At 33.2% G+C, this 19,415-nt stretch overlaps 2 protein-coding genes across 9 annotated transcripts in view; one reads left to right on the forward strand and one right to left on the reverse strand.

Moving 5' to 3' along the window:
* Ssrp (structure specific recognition protein) overlaps positions 1-9,498 on the reverse strand; it is a 29,495-nt gene extending 19,997 nt beyond the window's left edge. For 2 of the 3 annotated variants that reach the window (XR_016316500.1, XM_089702630.1), the window contains exons 1-3: positions 7,607-7,854; positions 7,258-7,443; positions 1,944-2,159 (exon numbers count right to left, since the gene is read on the reverse strand). Coding sequence is in view for 2 of the 3 variants with exons in the window: in XM_089702630.1 (XP_089558756.1) it covers positions 1,944-2,159; positions 7,258-7,443; positions 7,607-7,657 (453 nt within the window). In the remaining variant the exon portion in view is untranslated. Of the gene's footprint in view, positions 1-1,943; positions 2,160-7,257; positions 7,444-7,606; positions 7,855-9,333 lie in introns of those variants that run through there. The other variant, XM_089702631.1, reaches the window with a different exon arrangement.
* Positions 9,499-10,865: 1,367 nt separating this feature from the next.
* The window catches only part of Hip1 (Huntingtin interacting protein 1), a 40,179-nt gene continuing 31,629 nt past the window's right edge, over positions 10,866-19,415 (forward strand). For 5 of the 6 annotated variants that reach the window (XM_089702643.1, XM_089702644.1, XM_089702642.1 and 2 more), the window contains exon 1: positions 10,866-11,189. Coding sequence is in view for 3 of the 6 variants with exons in the window: in XM_089702641.1 (XP_089558767.1) it covers positions 11,106-11,189 (84 nt within the window). In the remaining 3 variants the exon portion in view is untranslated. The remainder of the gene's footprint in view (positions 11,190-19,415) is intronic. The other variant, XM_089702646.1, reaches the window with a different exon arrangement.

Here is a 19,415-nt window from a genome sequence, read left to right on the forward strand (position 1 = left end):
GTAACAGTAACAATTACTGATTTGATTTAGATGACTGATTTTACCGAGAACTTAATTTGAAAAAATAATAAAAATTAAATTTGTTATTATTAATATTTTAAGAATATTATTTTTTTTATTTTATATTAAATAAATGATTACAACAAATTTAATATACTGTGTTTTCCTTTCATGCCCTAATTAAGGCAAAATAATAGGTAAAATGCACCAAAGTTCAGTATTTTTAGAAATTTCATACTAGACCACGTGAGTTTCGGTTTCGGTTTCGGTTTCGGCCGAAACTGAAGCCACGGCCGAACATTCGGTTTCGGTTTCGGTTTCGGCCTGGAAACCAGTTTCGGTCGGACACTAAAATTTATATACACATACTTAAATAAGTAATTTATCAATGAATTTAAATAAAATAAATTTTAATTTTACTTCATCTGACAGAGCTGCAAATGTTTTTGTAAATCCTTTAATATCTCAGAAGTGCGTTTTTGCTGGGTGGTTCCTTTTTGCTTAAATACGGACAATTATTACTATTTAAAATCAATCGTTATCGTAAAAAACTACTGTCAATACCAATGAATATATCCATCATTCCATCATCCCATATACCTGTATAATACTGTATTATACAGTAACGCGTGAAGCGGAGCGCTCACGATTGCGCTCCAATGAAAAAATATTTAGTACATTTCTTAATACGAAATCCAATAGGAGTGAAAGAGAAAGTTTGCCAGTGCCCTGCGCGTGAAACAGAAGATTTTCTATGGAAAAATAGCAAAATTCGGAGCGCCGCTCCCGCAAACGTTGCCGGTTCGTTTTTACCGCCGCGCCTGGGCGCCCGTACACAGGACAGCGATTGCGCGCGACGTTGCCACTCCTAAGTTCTATATATTATAAACAAACACTCGAGTCAACTTCAATGCACGCGCGCGAATGCAAATTCGGGAATTTTCTAATTAAAATCATAAGATACGTGTTGAAATAGCCTGTAGTTATCAGTATTACTTGTGAGTGTTAAAATGAACAATTATAATATGGCGTTCATTAAAAAGTGTGTTAAAACATTACAAATTCGGCTTGAATTGAAAGCTAAGGGACCGTGGGACACGGCCTGAACTTGACCTTACGGTTGAGACATATGATTTTTTAGAAAACTCAAAACTTAAAAACGAGCTAGTGGTTATTTACAGCAGGGAAGATTTCCATAACGCTGAAAACTTTTACGCGTGACACAGGACCGTTTAAATGCATTGTGCATGATATCAATAGAAAAACGACTGATTAATCAGATATCTGATTTTCACAAAAAAGTTATAGATATTTTTGCACACCAAAAAGAAAGACGTATGCATTTCCTATATAAGTATTTTTTTTTATAAATTGTACTGCTTTACACCATGTATTTTCAGTGTTTGATTTCAAGTGAACACCCATAAAATTTTGTCACGAGCCGCCTCTGCTTATAAATATACGTCAAATGTAATAACGAGTTAATATTTGCGCTAAAATCGACTGTGCCTGCATAAACATTTAAAATGGAATGTGGCTCATATAAGATATTAGTTTACTCGAACTTTGATTTAACATTTCCTTATTTATAATAACTTCTGTGTGTGTATTATGAAATTAATTTATAAACATGTAAGATCCCTTTTAATTTAGATGAGCTAGCTGTTGTAGCAAATTCTGTTTCCACAGTACAGCCTTATTAATGTTAGAGCAAAATTAGAGTATGTAATGCTTTCAATACACATCCGCAGATGCATCAGCAGACGAATCTCCACCAACCAACCACACGTCTGTTCATCATTCAGTCTGAGTTCAATAAACATCATTTTGAACAAAACAATTAAATAGTAATTAGTAGTACTTTTGAGAATAAATAATTAAGATCATAAAAATATTGAATTTTTATTTGAACAAGGTACATAATAATATTAGGAATCACATACCTGATGAAATTCCAACGTCACTTCATTCTTCCCTGTATTACACTGTGACACATAATGTAATGGTATTTCAAAAGCTGTGTGTGTCCCAACATTATAACTGAGCACTGCTCCATTAAACTTGGCCGTCCCCCAGTTCCAGCCTTTGAGGGACAATTCCTTTTCTAACATATCCTTGTTGTAACTAGATTTGAAGAACTTTGCAACTTTCTCTTGTTCCTATAAGAAAATTTCCAATAAGCATAATATAGGTTTAGATCACAGAACATTAAAAACAAATAGAAGTGCTATAATGTCATAATTACTATGAAAACCAGTGTCGCCAAACCCACACATTTAAACCGATAGTTATACAGTACACTACAAGTAATCTATGCCTTTGATTGGACAGCTTAATTTGAGTAAAAACTGACTTAGGTTATAAATTCAGCATTTCAATATGTACCCTAACGCACCATGTTACGGTTTATTTTAGTATAACATCCCTAAGTATATAAGCTGTTTTGTTTCTCATTGCACAGAAATTCCAAATTCGAAAACATCCAGCTACTCCACAACAGAGGGCGTTAGTTTTCGATAGATATAACTTTGAACCTCAACACATAGAGATATGGTTGAAATTTGTGTCACTCAACATTAATGACATTAACTTGATTTTTATCTGATGCTATGCCCTGAGGGATGTCAGCCTTGTTATCGATAATTCACAAATAAATATTTTTTGTGTATTTTTTTTTTCTTTCTATTATATGAGTATAGTATTATGTGTCACATTTTGGAGTATGTTTATTACTACTAAGTACGTCTTTTTATATTATTATTATTAAATAAAAAACGGAATAGAATAGTATTAATCTATATTTACAAAATACAAACAGAAAATATGCATTATTTTAAATCTTGGAACTGCCGTAGGTTTGCTGTATCGGTGGCCTTTATTAGACCGCTTAGTACCTACTGTTCGGCATCCAGTTAACTCGTCACGTTGCATTTATCCATTTCTCTTTTAAATTAGCCTCTTTGGGAAATCTATAAATAAATTGGACAAATGAAAGCTAAGGAAAAATAAAATAAAATTTAATATTTATAATGTTTGTCTTTTCTAAAGTATCGATACTGTCGATATGCGCCACAAGCATCACTAAAGCGACATTCGTTTGTATATTGCAATAATATTCCAGAAAGTCTTGTTTGCTGTTCAATCTATAATAGTACTAATTTCTTACAGATTAAGGTTCATTTTGACTAGATATTTGTATACAATTTTGACAAATTACAAGCGAAGTTATAACATAAAATATTATATTATGTAAAACTAGCGGTCCACCCCGGCTTCGCCCGTGGTACATATGAAAAATAGATGTTGGCCGATTCTCAGACTTACCCGATATGCACAGAAAATTTCATGAGAATCAGTCCACCCGTTTCGGAGGAGTATGCAGACTAACATTGTGACACGAGAATTTTATATATAAGATAAATAAAAATAAGACTTACCGATGGTATGAAATGCCTTCATTGCTGATATTATTTCGTCTGCTATCATTTTTGCACTCTAATACCGAACAACATGTCCTAATTAATGAATAAATATGGAAAAAAGGTTTGACAGCTGACAACCGACTTGAATATTTTTCTGCGTACAACTGAGAGCAAGTTAGGTGATCTTACCTTACAAGTGACACGTGGGCCACGCCCACATCACACTTCTATCTATAGGTATATTAAGAAGAGCTGGAACGTCAACACATTTACACATTGCACATGTTAGGCCGGGAGATACTGACACAAAATTTCGGGTCATTTGTAACAGGATGGCGGTCTAGAGGGGTCTTAGTACGCAATGACAAAAAGAAAAATGATGGTCAGAACGCTGGTACCGGCGGACTAGTCGCGTGGGCGTTAGTCACACTCGTCGGATAAATAGCGAAAGTCCAACGATTTGTAACACAAAAATTTTAGAATTTACCGATAGCCCTTAAAAAATATGTAGGCGGTAGTGTCATGCCATACTTTTACGATGTGGCTTACAGTCCGCCATACCGACGTGAATGCGTTGATTTAAAAAAAACAATTCAACCATTTGTACCGGGCTCACTTTTGCACAGGTAACCATCGTCGTGCAGCCATTTACTAAAATCGCCATGCCATACTTTTCGGACGATTCCAAATGGTCGCCATACTGCGGAAAATCTGCAAATTTTTGAATTTTTTTTTCTCGCCAAACGATTTGTACCACCCTACATTTTTTTTTCAACAACTCCTGAATGATTATAAATAGAAGTGTGATAATGCCATACCTGTGGGAGGTGGCGAATGTGTATAAGATTTTTTTCTTATTGTAAGATTTTATTCGTAGTTTGAACGATTTGTAGCAGTAAGGCACTAATTTTTCCCTCTATTAAAAGTATGGCAAATATAATAATGGTCACGTTGCATCATATACTTTCCAAAAATGCCGTACGGGTACAAATCGCCAATTCTTTTCATTTTTTTTTACTTTTTGGCTTAAGTTTTACAATCATCCGGCCCATGTTTGCAATCTGCGATATTTTTTTCTAGGTAGAATTGTATACAAACAAACAGAATATAATGATCCCATACTGTAAAAAATTATTTTACGTATTGTACAGTCGTATTTTTGAAACGTGACGAATAAATTAATTTTCAAGTATGGCAGCACTTTTTCCCCCTACTAGAAGTATGGCAAATATAATAATGGTCACATTTTATCAAATACTCTCCAAAAATCCAAATGCAATATTGGTACAAATTGTTTGGCGAAAAAAATTTTTTTTTTGCAGATTTTCGGCGGTATGGTGGCCATTTGGAATCGTCCGAAAAGTATGGCATGGCGATTTTCGTAAATGTCTGCACGATGATGATTACCTGTGCAAAATTTCGCCTGGTACAAATGTTTGAATTGTTTTTTTTTTTAATCAACGCATCGCGTCGGTATGGGGGGCTGTAAGTTACACCGGAAAAGTATGGCATGACACTACCGCCTACATCTTTTTTATGGGCTATCGGTGAATTCTAAATTTTTTTTTGTTACAAATCGTTTGACTTTCGCTATTTATCCGACGAGTTCGACTAACGCCCACGCGACTAGTCCACCGGTACCAGCGTTCTGAGTTCTGACCATCATTTTTCTTTTAGTCATTGCGTAATAAGACCTCTGTAGAACCGCCATTCTGTTACAAATGACCCGAAATTTTGTGTCAGTATCTCCCGGCCTATGTATGTGTCATATTTTGCAATTGTTTATAAATACAGGGTGATGTAATTGGTGTAGTACGAATATCTAAAAATCTATTCAGAAGAATTTTGTGATACAGTAAATGGAAGAATTATAGACTATTTTACAGTATTTAATAAAATCATTTAATTTTTTGTTCATTTTCATTAGAAATGTCAATTTTTCTCACTAAGGTGGAAATTTGGATGATAAGGATCTTGTTAGAAAAATATAAATTTTGACTAAAATCGGCATTTTTTTTTCAAAAATCAAATTACTAATTAATAATCAGAGTTATCACATTATTAAAAAAAAGCCCGTTATTTAAATCATTATCAAAACAACCATCCGTGTGTTGGGAGTAAGCGCACGTGTTATTTGTATTGTTTTTATGACCTGAAATTTAATTATTATTTGATAATTGAATGATTATTAATACTTTTATCCAATTGATTATTATTAGAATAAATAATTAACTTCATCAATTGATTTACTTTTAAATTATAATTTTACAGGTAAATTATGAGAGCTTTCATAATTATATTTGCATATATTTATCTACAACGCACCATTTTACAATTCAAGTCTAAAATGAAACTAGAGTCGCATTTATTTTTGAACATACTGTAAGTGAAATTGCATAAGTGTGAGTACTGTGAACATGCCAGCTTTCCTTAATTGAACGATACTTTACTGTTCTGTGGTATAGATGTATCTTACTAGTTATAAGCCCAATAAGATACATCAAAATGGAAACATTTATTTCACTTTTTTTTTTAATTTATGAAAGAACAATATACCATTGTATAAGAAATATACATTTTCAAATGGAAAATTCATATCCAATTATTTATTGTTGATAAAAACTTATTGGATTAAGGGCCGATTTTTCAATCCCGAGATAAACAGTCTAATAACTACCCCTCGAATAGATTTATTCAATTATTTATCTAACTCATAACGGCTCGCCTATTTTTCAATCGTGATTTATTTGATGAACAACTATCTGACCAAATATTTCCATATTGGCAGCTCTGCTCTCGGAGTGGCGAAACAAACATATTAAATTAGTCAGGTTAGAGCGGGATAGAGTCAACTCTTGCAATTTGTCAACAACCGTCATTATGACTCACGTCTTGTATTGCTCTTGTCTTCTATGATTGTTGATTGTTGTTTTGATTCGAGTAAAGAGTTTGGTTAAATTTGTGTTTCAATTTATATATTTTACGATGGAAACGACATACTTAAAGGCAGCGTTTGGCAAATTTTCAATGGCATGGTCATCAGTACTATCAAAAACATCAATTTCAATATGATTTTAATTGATAATATTTATATAGAAAGAGGTTTAATTGTTAATAATTCTACGCTCTATGTTATGACATACGAAAATATCCAAAATTTGACGCGTCAGTTGTCAACTCAAACGCCTAACCGTCGAATAGCGCGCTATCTGGCCGTTGGAGCGGCAAATAGATTTATTCCTCAAATAACGTAGTTATTCAATAGATACGTCCTATTCGTCTGTTGAAAAATTGAATATTTTGTTAACTGAAGAATAAAGTCTATCTAGCTGTTTATCTGGGAATTGAAAAATCGGCACTTAGTCATAAAAGTCAAGAACAAATAAACAACAAGTTTAAAATATTAAAGCAACATTAAAAACATCATTGATAATAAAATAGATTGTTTCATTATAAGCAAGCCACTCATCCCAGATCTACTCGGGCTAAAAACAAAATAATAATAAAAATATACCCTATGATACTAATGAAATTTTATATAATCTATCTGCATTCTGAACAATAATGCTGTGAACTCCTGAATGTATGTTTCATGCATTATCTTGTTTACTAGCTTTCCGCCCGCAGCTTCGCCTGCTTTGTCTAAAACCTAATAAATTATATACTAAAACCTTCCTCTTGAATCACTCTATCTATTACAAAAAACCGCATCAAAATCCGTTGCATAGTTTTAAAGATTTAAGCATACATAGGGACAGAAAAAGCGACTTTGTTTTATACTATGTAGTGATTGGCCTTTTCTATTGATATAAGGTACTCAAAATGTAATATTTACCCCTTCTTTAAAACCGCCATATCTGTGCAGAGTCCCATTCTTAAGAAACACCCGAAGACCCCATGATCCTATAAACTTTTGAAAGTTTACAAGCTCAATGTCATTGGCAGATATTTGTTCCACTTTTCCTGTTTTACTGTTTTTAAATATAATACTTTGATCTGTCATCTTTAGCCGCCCAGGAACCTAAAAAAAGGAAGGTGTTAATATGTTACAGTTTCTACGGTTATGTAAATTTGTAGGTAGGTAATATAGTCAACCTAAAACTTCTTAAGAATTAGTCTTTTCGAACATTTCTCCTTTTTTATAATATAACAACAGGGTATAGGACTCAAGCATGTGAACTTACCATGTTGCCTTTGATTTCGGCAGAAACATCGTTATATTCCAGAAATTCCATTGCTGGCTTAATAAACTGCAACGTATCTTCAAGTAAAAGATCACTAAGTTTTGTTTTTTTAATACTTTTGTATTTTAATATAAAATATGAAGAAAAATAAAAATTACTCGCACAAAAGACACCACTGCCGAACAACCTTACCGAAATGACATATGACAAATGACAATTGAAAACAACAAAACGGCGCGCGCTACGCCACAGAAAATAAAAGTGACGCTGTCGCGGTCGGATGCTCGCGTATAGTACGACATAAAAGAGATGAAATTAATTATTTTGGAACTAATTCGTTTTTCATTACCTGGCAACCCTGAATTGGCAATGTAGCTGTCAAGTTGAATAAAAATTTGTTGTTTTTTTCGTGAAGTGGAGAATTATTGAGATAAAATTGTTATTTAGAACAAGAAATTTAAATAAAAAAGGAGACATCATGAAAAAGGTTAAACGTAGCGGTGTCCGTGATGTGGTGTATAAAGTTTTTATTCGGTGTTTGTCCGAATTTCAAGCTGGAAATTTATTGACTGATTTGGAAAACGTTTACAAACGTACAGCAGAATATACCGGTGAGATTCCATTTATTTTTGCTCAATACTACGTAAAATAGAATATTCCATTAGTGACGAGTGTTTAATGTATGTATGTATGGCGATTATTACGTTTTCGCAATTTAATTTGAGGTTATTTGTATGTAAACAAAAACTAGTTTTTATAGTGCGACCAGCACAATTTGAGTCAAGAAGTTATATCCAATCCAACCAGCCTCAAATAAAGTACCTAGTTTAGATTTTACTACAAAGTATAGTGATAACTGTTTTCATACAGCTATCTATCTATTAATCAATCAAAACATAAGAAAAAAATCATATTTACTGTATCATATTTACAGATACTGAAGATGCCCAGTACCCTCTTGCCAGTACTTCGAAACAGAGTGATGATCAGTCCTTTGAAGGAGTAGAATATTTAGATTTTGATGAATTATATTAATGTACAAAATTTATCTACAAAAAAAATAAAAATATGTGGTTTTCAAATCGCCTTGTTTTTTTCTACCCGACGGACCCAGAAAGAGGGTAATGTGTTTGAGCTGCATGTATGCTTGTTTGTTTGTATGTTTGATTCTATGTGCGCCTCTGCAGTCTAAACACTTGACCGATTTTTATAAAATAACTAATTCCAAATACATTAATAAGTAAAATTTGACCTAGGTAGGTCAATTAAAATACTAATGTATTTTTGTCTTAAATTTACACTATTGCTACAATGAAACAATTATAACGGTTTAAATCGCGGTATTTATTTTAGATTATATTATATAGATTTTTGGATTTTTATTCTATAGTATCAAGATCGCTTGCGTCGCAGTATCAGTGTTGCTATATGAGCGACGGTGGCGCCCTCATTTATTTTCATCTCTTTTGTGTCGCACTGTAGAGGGAGAATGTACTGCTCGGCTGTGTCAAAGATAGAGATCCTGTATAGAGATCAAATAGATAGTCTATAAAGATTGACTATTGACCACAGGATTGACCAAAAAATAATAGCGATGCGATGCGACAATATTTAAAGTATACTTGAAAGTTTTAATAGTGGCCGTTGATGATTTTTCTAGATATTAAAGGTGAACCAGCTGATATAATACAGTTTTATTAAATACTAGCTGTGCTCCGTGGTTTTACCTGCAATGATCCGCTCCTGTTGATCTTAGCTTGAATAGTCTTCCTCGATAAATGGGATATCTAACACTTCAAATCGGACCAGCAGTTTCCGAGATTAGCGCGTTCAAACAAACAAACTCTTCAGCTTTATAATATTAGTTAAATATAACCACACGTACATTGTACATATTGCGTGGCAGCACGCATGCACGCATGCATGGGTACTGACTACTGCTGCTATTCGCTTTATTGGCTGTGTAATTTTAATACAATTTTTTATGTAATGCTTACTCCAGTACTGAACGAAATAGATAGGATAGATGCGCAAGGGTCTCGTAGCAATTAACAGAGGGTACTGTGAAGTGTGAACTGTCACGCACGCAAATATTATAAGTCTCAATGGGTGTTTAAATTTATAACTTTAGTAGTACTAATAAGAGTAGGTTATAGACCTATACATGTAAAAACACGTTAACATAAGTTTTAGAGCGCACGTTTTGAAGTGAAACTTCGTTAGGCGCGTCGAGAGTAAAATTTCAAGGTCGCATCATAGCAATACCGTCACGTCATGGAGAAAGGCGACGTTTCTTTTATCTTTGAATCTTGTCAAAAAAAAGCGTTCTTTTTATTAGTTATTTTTTAAATGCCGAACAAAGATATTTTTTATGTAGGATTAGGGAGTTTTAACATATTATTTATAGTAAAAAGAAAATTAAAGATCGAAGAAAGAGTAGCAAAACTTAATAAAAAGCAAAAACAAAAATTAACAATTATTATAAAATACAATAATTTGGAAAATCCAAAAGTGCACGCCTCATAATTTTTTTTTAATAAATATTTATTAATTATTATTTTTGTTTATTTAATAACAATTAAACCACATCGAATCAGACCCTGAAAAATGAAAGGGTTCTATTCCTGAGCATACTCAAGCGTAAGAGAAAAAAAAAGGCTCGATTAGTAAAGTATTTCGGTCGCTATCGTGTTAACAAGAAAAAGGATCCGCACATACAGACACACGGACGTCCAAGACAGAACTTTTTTAAACTGTTTTTTAACTAGTTTAAATAACAAAAATGACATCAAAAATATCATGAACGTTAAAAATAGTGTTTTTTCTTAATATGTGTGTGTATGTATTATCTTACAAGTGCAATGTATGATACATAAAGACATTTTAAGTTTGAAAAATCAGATGTTTTGCGCGAAGTGACAGTAGTACCCACCTCAACGCTTCGCTTATGAGGCGTGCAAAAATAAAATTTAACTGCGACTGTATATTGGAAGCTCAACCACCGTGGCCCCTTCAATCTTAATTTTTGACTTGTGCGCAGTAATGGTAACAGTAGTGTTGCATGCCGCTAATAATAATAAATCGATCGTCGCAAGGATTTGCCTAATCAGTCCTTGAATGGGGTTCTTTATTCGTTCAAAGTACGAGCCGTGTACGAGCCTATATTTTTATATTTTATACTTCTCTTTGGCACAAGCTGTCTTTTCAACAATGACATTGAATGATGATTGACACATGTCAATTGATTATTGACATTTGACATTCTTCTACTGTCTACACAGTTTTTCAGTGGCTGTGTTCGTGAAATGTTGTGTATTTAGATTATATTTTTAAAAGAAATTTTCGCGAAAATTAATTTTTTCGAAATCAAAAAACATATTTTAGTGTATGGTCTTGGGATAAAGTTTGCAGAATATAATTGTGCAAAGAAAGTTTCGTTTGAGAGATCGAGTCTCGATCCTTCTTAATTTTGTTGTCGTCCTTTACATGTGCAAATCCTATGGCGTCATTATCGTTACCAAAAGTACTTCAATTGAAGAAAAACAGCTTGGATGCTGAACGTGAACACTTCGAAAAGTTTCAGGTACGTTATATTTACAACTTTTAAATTTATAAATGTGTAATCATCTTACCTTACTCTATACTAAACTTTTGGTCATAAACTTCTTCAGACTTAAATTGTATACAGTGTTCATTCAGAAGTGACTAAGTTATATTGGATTATGTTATTTGGAGGGTAGTTCCGTACCTACAACGGTTAACAGCTGTTTTGTATCGTCTTAAGTAATAAATTAATTTAAAGTGATATATGTATATGTTAAAGTGTTTTCTATTGCTAAAAGTGATCTTCTAAGTTCATCCCTACAAAATAAATGTAAAAGCCGTTGAAAGGGGACTTGTTTAAGGTACTGTACTGTGTCTAAAAATCGTTACAAAATCTCCACTTCCCGATTATACTCCAGAATTTATAACAATTTTCCATAAATACTTATTTATAATGCACTGCTCAGCTTGCTATAAAACAATGAAAAAGGAAGAGCTTGAATGTTCTAAGTGCAAGGGCTGCTATCATCTAATGTGCCTTAATATGAGCATCGCTTATTTCAATACAAATTATAAGGAAAGTAAACAAAAGTGGTTATGCCCTACTTGTTCCAATATTACTACTCGGAAAAAGGGAGAAAACACACCCGTTAGACGGCTTCATGAACCTACTTTGGAGGATAGTATAATGTCCTGTGAGGACGTCACTCAGGACATGTCTATTGCATCCGTGCCCATGGATCAGGCCACTATTAGTATACAACAATTCTCTTCGTTGCTCGAGTCTAAATTTGAAAATTTGGAAATGAAACTTACCAAAAATCTTAGCATCGAAATTTCGGCAGCAATGGATATGTTGAAGAAAGAGTTAAATGATACTACCGACTTATTGTTTGCTCAAGTAACACAAATGAAAAATGATTTATGTACATACCGCGATCGGATAAATAAATTGGAGTCTGAAAACTCGTCGCTGCATTCTAAATTATCACAACTTAGTAAACAAAATCTCGACGCCGCCGCCACTTCTTCCATGCTTAAAACAATAAAACAACTTCAATCCGAAATAAACGAGCGAGATCAAGCAAGTTTACTCAACGACGTTGAAGTATATGGTATACCCGAATTTGAAGGTGAATCAGCTACGCACATCGCGATTACTTTGGCAAAAAAACTGGGAATAACATTAGAGGAACGCGATATAGTGTGTGCGCGGCGCATCGGCCCCAAGCGCCGGTCAATTACTACCGGTGTTAGTAATGATTCATCGAGATTGATCGTAGATAAGGATCGCCCCACTCGTACGCGTCCCATTTCAATTAGTTTTACACGGCGTTCACTTCGAGATGAGCTCCTGAAAAACGCTCGTGTGCGACGAGGTACTTCTACTTCCGACCTAGGTTTACCTAATCATGATGTGAAACGCGTACATTTACATGAAAGGCTCACACACAAAAATCGTGTAATATTTGGTAAAGCCCGTGCCCTGGCCAAAATTAAGCAATGGCGATTTATCTGGACCAGGGATGGAAAAATATATGCCCGTCAATCTGATTCTAGTAACGTTTATGCTATTCGTTCCGAGGAAGATATTGAAAGTGTTTTTACTTTACTCCCTAATCATATACCAACTGTCTAATTCTATAGTTACATTAAAGCTGTTTTATATAATTAACAATAGTAATAGTACCTTGTCACTCTTTTACTGCATTTATATAGATAGTTTGTGTTGTTACTGTTCAACATTATTTTTCACACATTCCGCTCATTCAAATATTTGTAATATTTATGCCATATTTCAATTGTATAAATTTTTGGGTTGTTTAATAATGTACACTAATGGTCCGATTGTAACTTACTTAAACTTTCTTCAAATAATGATTATGTCAAATAAAAACCATTTTATTTTACTGAATTGCTATGATGATGAATATTATGTAATATTATGCCTGATATATTATAATGTAAATAATGCGTACTTTAATCTGAAAATTAACTTTGTGATTCTATATTTTGTGATAAAATATATTTATGCTATAGTTTCCAGATATATATCTATGTTTTACGTACATAGGCAAAACATTGTATTTTATAATGCTATGCTCAAATCATATTATAAAAATTTCATAATTTATAATTCATTTCACTACTTCACTATTTATTCACATCATTATACTATTATTTCCTATGTAATAATTTATACAGTTGCATCTAAATTATGTTATTATTCTATTGTTATTTTCCTATATATAAAAAATGGTTAAAAATATTTATTTAAAAATTGGTTTGTTTAATGCTGGATCATTATGTACAAACCATGATGAGTTCCAAGTCGCTTTTGAGAAACATATGCCAGATATCCTTGCAATTAATGAAACCTGGCTACGAAAAGGTCATGAAGGGCAAGCTCCGCGTCTCCCAGGTTATACTTTTCGTCACATTCCTCGCCCACCAGGCACGCGATCACGTGGTGGTGGAGTAGGATTTTTTATTAGTCAACAGCTTTCTTTTCGTATATGTAAACACCCTAATAGTAACATTAATCACTGTATTGAACAGATGTGGATATCTGTCAATATCAATTGCAACAAGATATTAGTTGGGACTGCTTATCGTCCACCTTGGCAAAGTATAGACATTTTCTTTGACGCTCTTTCGGAATCACTTTCTTATTTTTCCGATTTTGATAACATTGTTTTGCTTGGAGATTTCAATATCAATATTCATAATAGTCAGAGTAGTATGTCGGTTAGTCTCAAACAATTCCTTCAGTGCTGCGGTTTAGATAACCACATCACCGAACCCACACATTTCACATCTCACAGCGAATCTACTCTCGATTTACTATGTACAAATATGTCTGTTTTTTCCACACACGTTTGCCACATCCCTGAGCTTGGCGGTCATGCTATGGTCTTTGCGAACTTTAAAATTAAAAAACCTAAATCAATTAGTACTTTTATCACTTACAGACCTTTAAAAAATATCAACTTGGTGGATTTCAATAACGACCTTGCCTCAATTCCTTGGAACGATGTTTGCCAAATGCTAAACGTAAATGATATGGTGACTGCTTTTAATTCATATATTATTTCTCTGTTTAATAAACATGCTGCTAAAACCACCATTTCGCTCAAGAATAGACGCTCTCCATGGCTTACTAGTAATGTCAAACATCTGATGTCGGTTCGGGATGATGCTCTCGTTAAATACCGTAAAACAAAATGTGAGAAAGACAAGATCTATTATAAATCATTAAAAAGTTTTGTCAATATATGTTTGCATCAAGAAAAGATCTCATTTTATGATTCCCATATTAACGCTCATTTACAAAATAGCAAAGTTTTGTGGAAAAAATTAAAGAGTCAAGTTTTACCTAATTTTAAAGCTAGTGCCGTTTTGCCTGACCATCTTCGAGATCCTAATACGATTAACTCACATTTTTTGAATATTCCTGGAACTGGCAATGTAGATCTATCCATCCTTGACTACTTTAGTAATAATAATTACGGCAAAGGTGTCTTTAAATTTGATCTTGTTGATGAAAATGCCGTAGCTAAAATTATCATTACTTTGAAGTCCAATGCTGAGGGTTATGATGGTATTCCTAGAGATATGATTTTACTCACACTTCCTACGACACTTAAGGTAATTACAGCTATTATAAATCGCTCTCTAGCTACATCTACGTTCCCATCTGTTTGGAAAATTGCGCTCGTTCGTCCTTTGCCTAAAACTGACAACCCAGAGGACTTTAAAGATCTCAGACCTATAAGTATACTTCCATTTCTATCTAAGATACTCGAAAAGGTTGTTTACTTTCAAGTTGTGAAATACTGTGAAAAGCACAATATTTTTCCGGAGCTGCAGTCGGGGTTTAGAAGGCAACGAGGCACTACAACAGCTTTGCTCAATGTCACCGATGATCTACTAGCTAATCAGGATGAGGGATATGCGACAGCGTTAGTACTTTTAGATTTCTCTCGAGCTTTTGACTGTTTAAATTTGCAGCTTATGGTCGCTAAGCTTTCCTTCTATGGGTTTGACAATCGTTCCTTAGATTGGTTTCAAAGTTACCTAGGAGGTCGCTCACAGAAGGTTATTGTTAATAATAATGATGGTTCGACTTGTACATCCAGTGAACTTTTGGTGACACGAGGTGTACCTCAAGGATCCATCCTAGGTCCACTTCTGTTCATAATATATGCAGCAGATATTACTAATTGCCTTAATCTATGCAAATATCACATCTATGCAGACGACCTGCAGGTATATTTGCCTGTAAACTGTAAAGATTTGTCCTCCTCTTTAAATAAAATCTCTCAGGATTTAAATGGTATATCTCAATGGTCATATAATAATTCATTAGTGCTGAACCCTAATAAATCAAAATATATGATTGTTGGATCCAGGCGACAAGTGCAAGCAATAGAGAACTCTAATATTTCTCTTTATATTGAAAATGTTCCCATACAGAAGGTTGATGAGGCTCGTAATTTGGGTGTTACTTTCGATAAACATCTCAACTTTGAAAGCCATGTCCTTGAAGTCGTGCGTAGTTGCTTCTATCGATTAAAAGTGATATACAAATTTCGGCCTTACATAAACACTAACCTCCGTATCCTTTTGGCTGAATCTCTGGTATTATCTAAGTTAAATTATTGTATAAATGTGTATGGCCCTTGCTTACTTCAACGCTCGCAACGTCTTATTCAGAGAGTGCAAAATGCCTGTGTTAGATACTGCTTCAATGTCCCTCCGAGATCACATATAACACCTTTCTTAAACTCCGCCAAAATGCTTAACATGAAAGGTAGACAAGATCTATATTTGGCTTGTCTACTTTTTGATCTGTTCAAATCCAAGTGTCCTTCTTATCTGTACCAAAAATTAGGATGGAGGAAAGATCATGGTCGGAATCCAGTAAGGAGCGCAACTAATGCACTGTCCGTCCCTCGGCATCGATCGCGAGCTTTCCGTGGTAGCTTTAAGTACTGTGCGACGAAGTGCTGGAACAATATCCCACCGCCGATTAAACAAGTGTGCTCAAAGTACTCTTTCAAAAAATTGTACAAAGCCCATTTACTTGATACACAAAGTAAAAAATAGATTTATATTTAAGTATTTCGCTCCACACCGCACAGACTTAGGGCTGCCACGAGAAATCTTTTCTTTTTATTACTATGATATTCTCACGTTTTATTTCTACACACTATCGTTATTTTATGTATTATCTTATTTATATTTTTATTTTATTCATATCACTTTTATGTATTTGTTTTTTCTTTAATCATATTTTCTATATTTTATTTCTATTATATACACAAATATTATTATTTCATACTATCTACATATTATATTAATTTATGTTTGGTACGCTGAACTTCCTCGAACGGGTCTTGGCAGAATACCAGCGTCATGGTTCAAAGAGCTATGGCATTGTGCTGAGCCAAGACCTTTTCAGGGAATATTGCTTTTTATTTTTATTTTTTTATATGTCAATGTAATTTTAGTTTTTAAGTAAGTAAGTATTTTTAAATTGTTTAGTCTTAAGAATTAATAATTTCCTGAATAAATGATAAATAAATAAATTATATAAAATCCTATCTTATCTGGATAATTTATGCAATTTCCAAATATAAAGACACTATATTTGAATTTAAAACAAACATACATAGAGAAAAGTTGTTCTGTTAATTAAGGTTTTGTTTTTAAATATTTGTATTGTCAGTTTGTTATAATAGCTAATAAAATTGTAATAACTGCTACTCCACCTTTCATAGTCAATCCATGTTACTGTATTGATATACGGTACAGACAATATATTGTAAACCCCTTAAATATTGCTGATAAATGCCAGAATTAGTATGAGTAGTAGCATCTTTTTTATTTTTGGGCGGCAATCATTCAATCCTTGTTTATTACATAAAAATAATATAATAAACCATACTCATTACGGCATGTTTATTTTTATTAGAGTTAAACGCCTTTGTAGTTTACCATTTGGCTTTTAAATATCTTGCTTTTGGTACAAGTTTTGTAAGAAATTGACAAAGATTGAATGAATGTGTTTTGATTGAAAAAATAAAAGAAAACATTTGTTTTTTTTTTCATTTTTAAAAGTTAATGCATATTAAAGTTTCAAGCAAAGACATGGTAACATCCTGATGTGAATGGTTCCTGACCATTTTATGCCATCGATCAGGTCAGCTATGTTTCTCCATCATTTGAGCCAACTCATGGATATATCTATATCCGTAGTATATAACCTATATCCGTAGTATATAACCTATATCCGTAGTATATAACCTATATCCGTAGTATATAACCTATATCCGTAGTAAAGCCACTGTAAATGTGCCTTTATCTAAAACAAAGCACTTGTTTGTGTTTACAAATCGGCACTATCTATATACAGTAATAGTTTGATAAATCCATAAAAAAATACAGTTCTATAAAAATAGTATTCAAAGGTTTTCCTGTTTATGACCACTTGTTCATTACTATTTACTCCACATTACATTGAAAAGGGAAACTTTTTATCTATCACTTCTAACGAATTTTTTTGGCCTTGACATCCATTGCTAATATGTATATACACACACATACATGAACAAAAATACCTAAAATATTGACTAACATTTCACTTAAATATGACTAATTGTGAATTAGCGATCGCCTTTTTTCCGGCGTCAACGATTCGCGATAAACAATATTCCACTTTATCGTTCACTAGATAATGAGGATAGTCTGATAACATATCAACAGCCAGCGGCTCGCCATTAGCCATACTTCTAGATACTTTCAATCAGTATAGTTTTTAGTGTATATTTTTAATTGGTAAGTCAATATTTTCTTTGTGCTTTAACCTTATTTGGTACTAGTCTGAAATTTTCGCGAAAATAGGTCCGATTTTTAATTGAAAGGTTAATTGAAATAGGAAGAACAAAACCGTATCCGTAAATGCTGTTTGTTTGTTTTCAAGGGTACCTAATCACAAATCTTTACACCTGATAGATATATTATAGAATTATTTGTTATTATCATAACGTTATATAAATTAATGTATTTCTGTGTACTTATTTAAGTTAACTATTGACACATCGAAAATTATTACAATAATATTCAACATAAAACGTACGATTATTCCACTATAGCCGTACTTATTATTAACACAAATGTTTTGTATATTTAAAAGTTGAAATAACACATTCGAGAGAATGGGATGCTAGCTACAGCTTTGATTGCCGGCATCCGCCTACACCGCGACGCTACAACGTATCTCGTTCCCGTTACGATCATATCGGAGTTGTTTACGTACGATAATATTTGAATATCTACGTGGTTTTTAAATAAAACATGCGCGTAGTTTAGAAGAACTAAATTTTGTAGAGAATAGAACGTGCTTATCTTTACTTCGCTTTTGGCTTCGATGTGATTTTGATGCGTTTTGATATAAGTACCTATCTATACTAATATTATAAAGAGGAAAAGTTTGTAAGTATGTATGTATGTATGTATGTATGGTTTTCACGCAAAAACTACTGGACCGATTTCAAAAATTCTTTCACCATTAGAAAGCTGCATCTTTACTGAGCAACATAGGCTATATTGCATTTTCAAAAAAATTAGAGATCCTTACCAAAAATGCAATAATGTAACCCAAGGTGTAAAAAAATCCTCAATAAAACTTCTGTCATCGCGTGCGCTGCGGAATCTATTGAAGATAGAACAAAAAAATGTTCTACGGTATTATAGAATGGATCAATATCTACAAGAAAGTCCGCGATACCATATGTCCATCTTCAGTAGTTATGTTACTACAACAACTTTTTTACGTTTTCAAAGTAAATAGAAGTGCCGACAGTAATCAAACCATGTTATCCATACACATATATTAATCCTTATCCCATTAAATGATGTTTTATTATAGACTGTTTCAATACCAGCAAAATACTTTTTAAATGAAAAGAATTGGATATTCCATTCAAAAGATATAACGAATTTTTAAAAGTGTCAATCTACAGAAAATAGTAGGTATACTGTTCGAGCAGGCCGTAGTGCGGGGGTCACGGAGGAATTCTACCAATATGCGTCTTGACGGAACACAGTGGGGTTTTGGTCGGTAGGAATCCGACATATGAAAGATTTCCCAAAAAAAACAAAAAAAAAAAAAAACGCCGTAGTGCGGGACGGGGTAAAGGTGATTTTCATGTGATTAAAAATTAAACCTATAGTCCGACCTATAGTAGACTTTTCACTGTAA

Source organism: Colias philodice, chromosome 13, assembly GCF_061535455.1.
Source record: "Colias philodice isolate Cphi_HAF_F1 chromosome 13, ilColPhil1 Martin Lab GWU primary, whole genome shotgun sequence".
Lineage (NCBI taxonomy): Eukaryota > Metazoa > Arthropoda > Insecta > Lepidoptera > Pieridae > Colias > Colias philodice.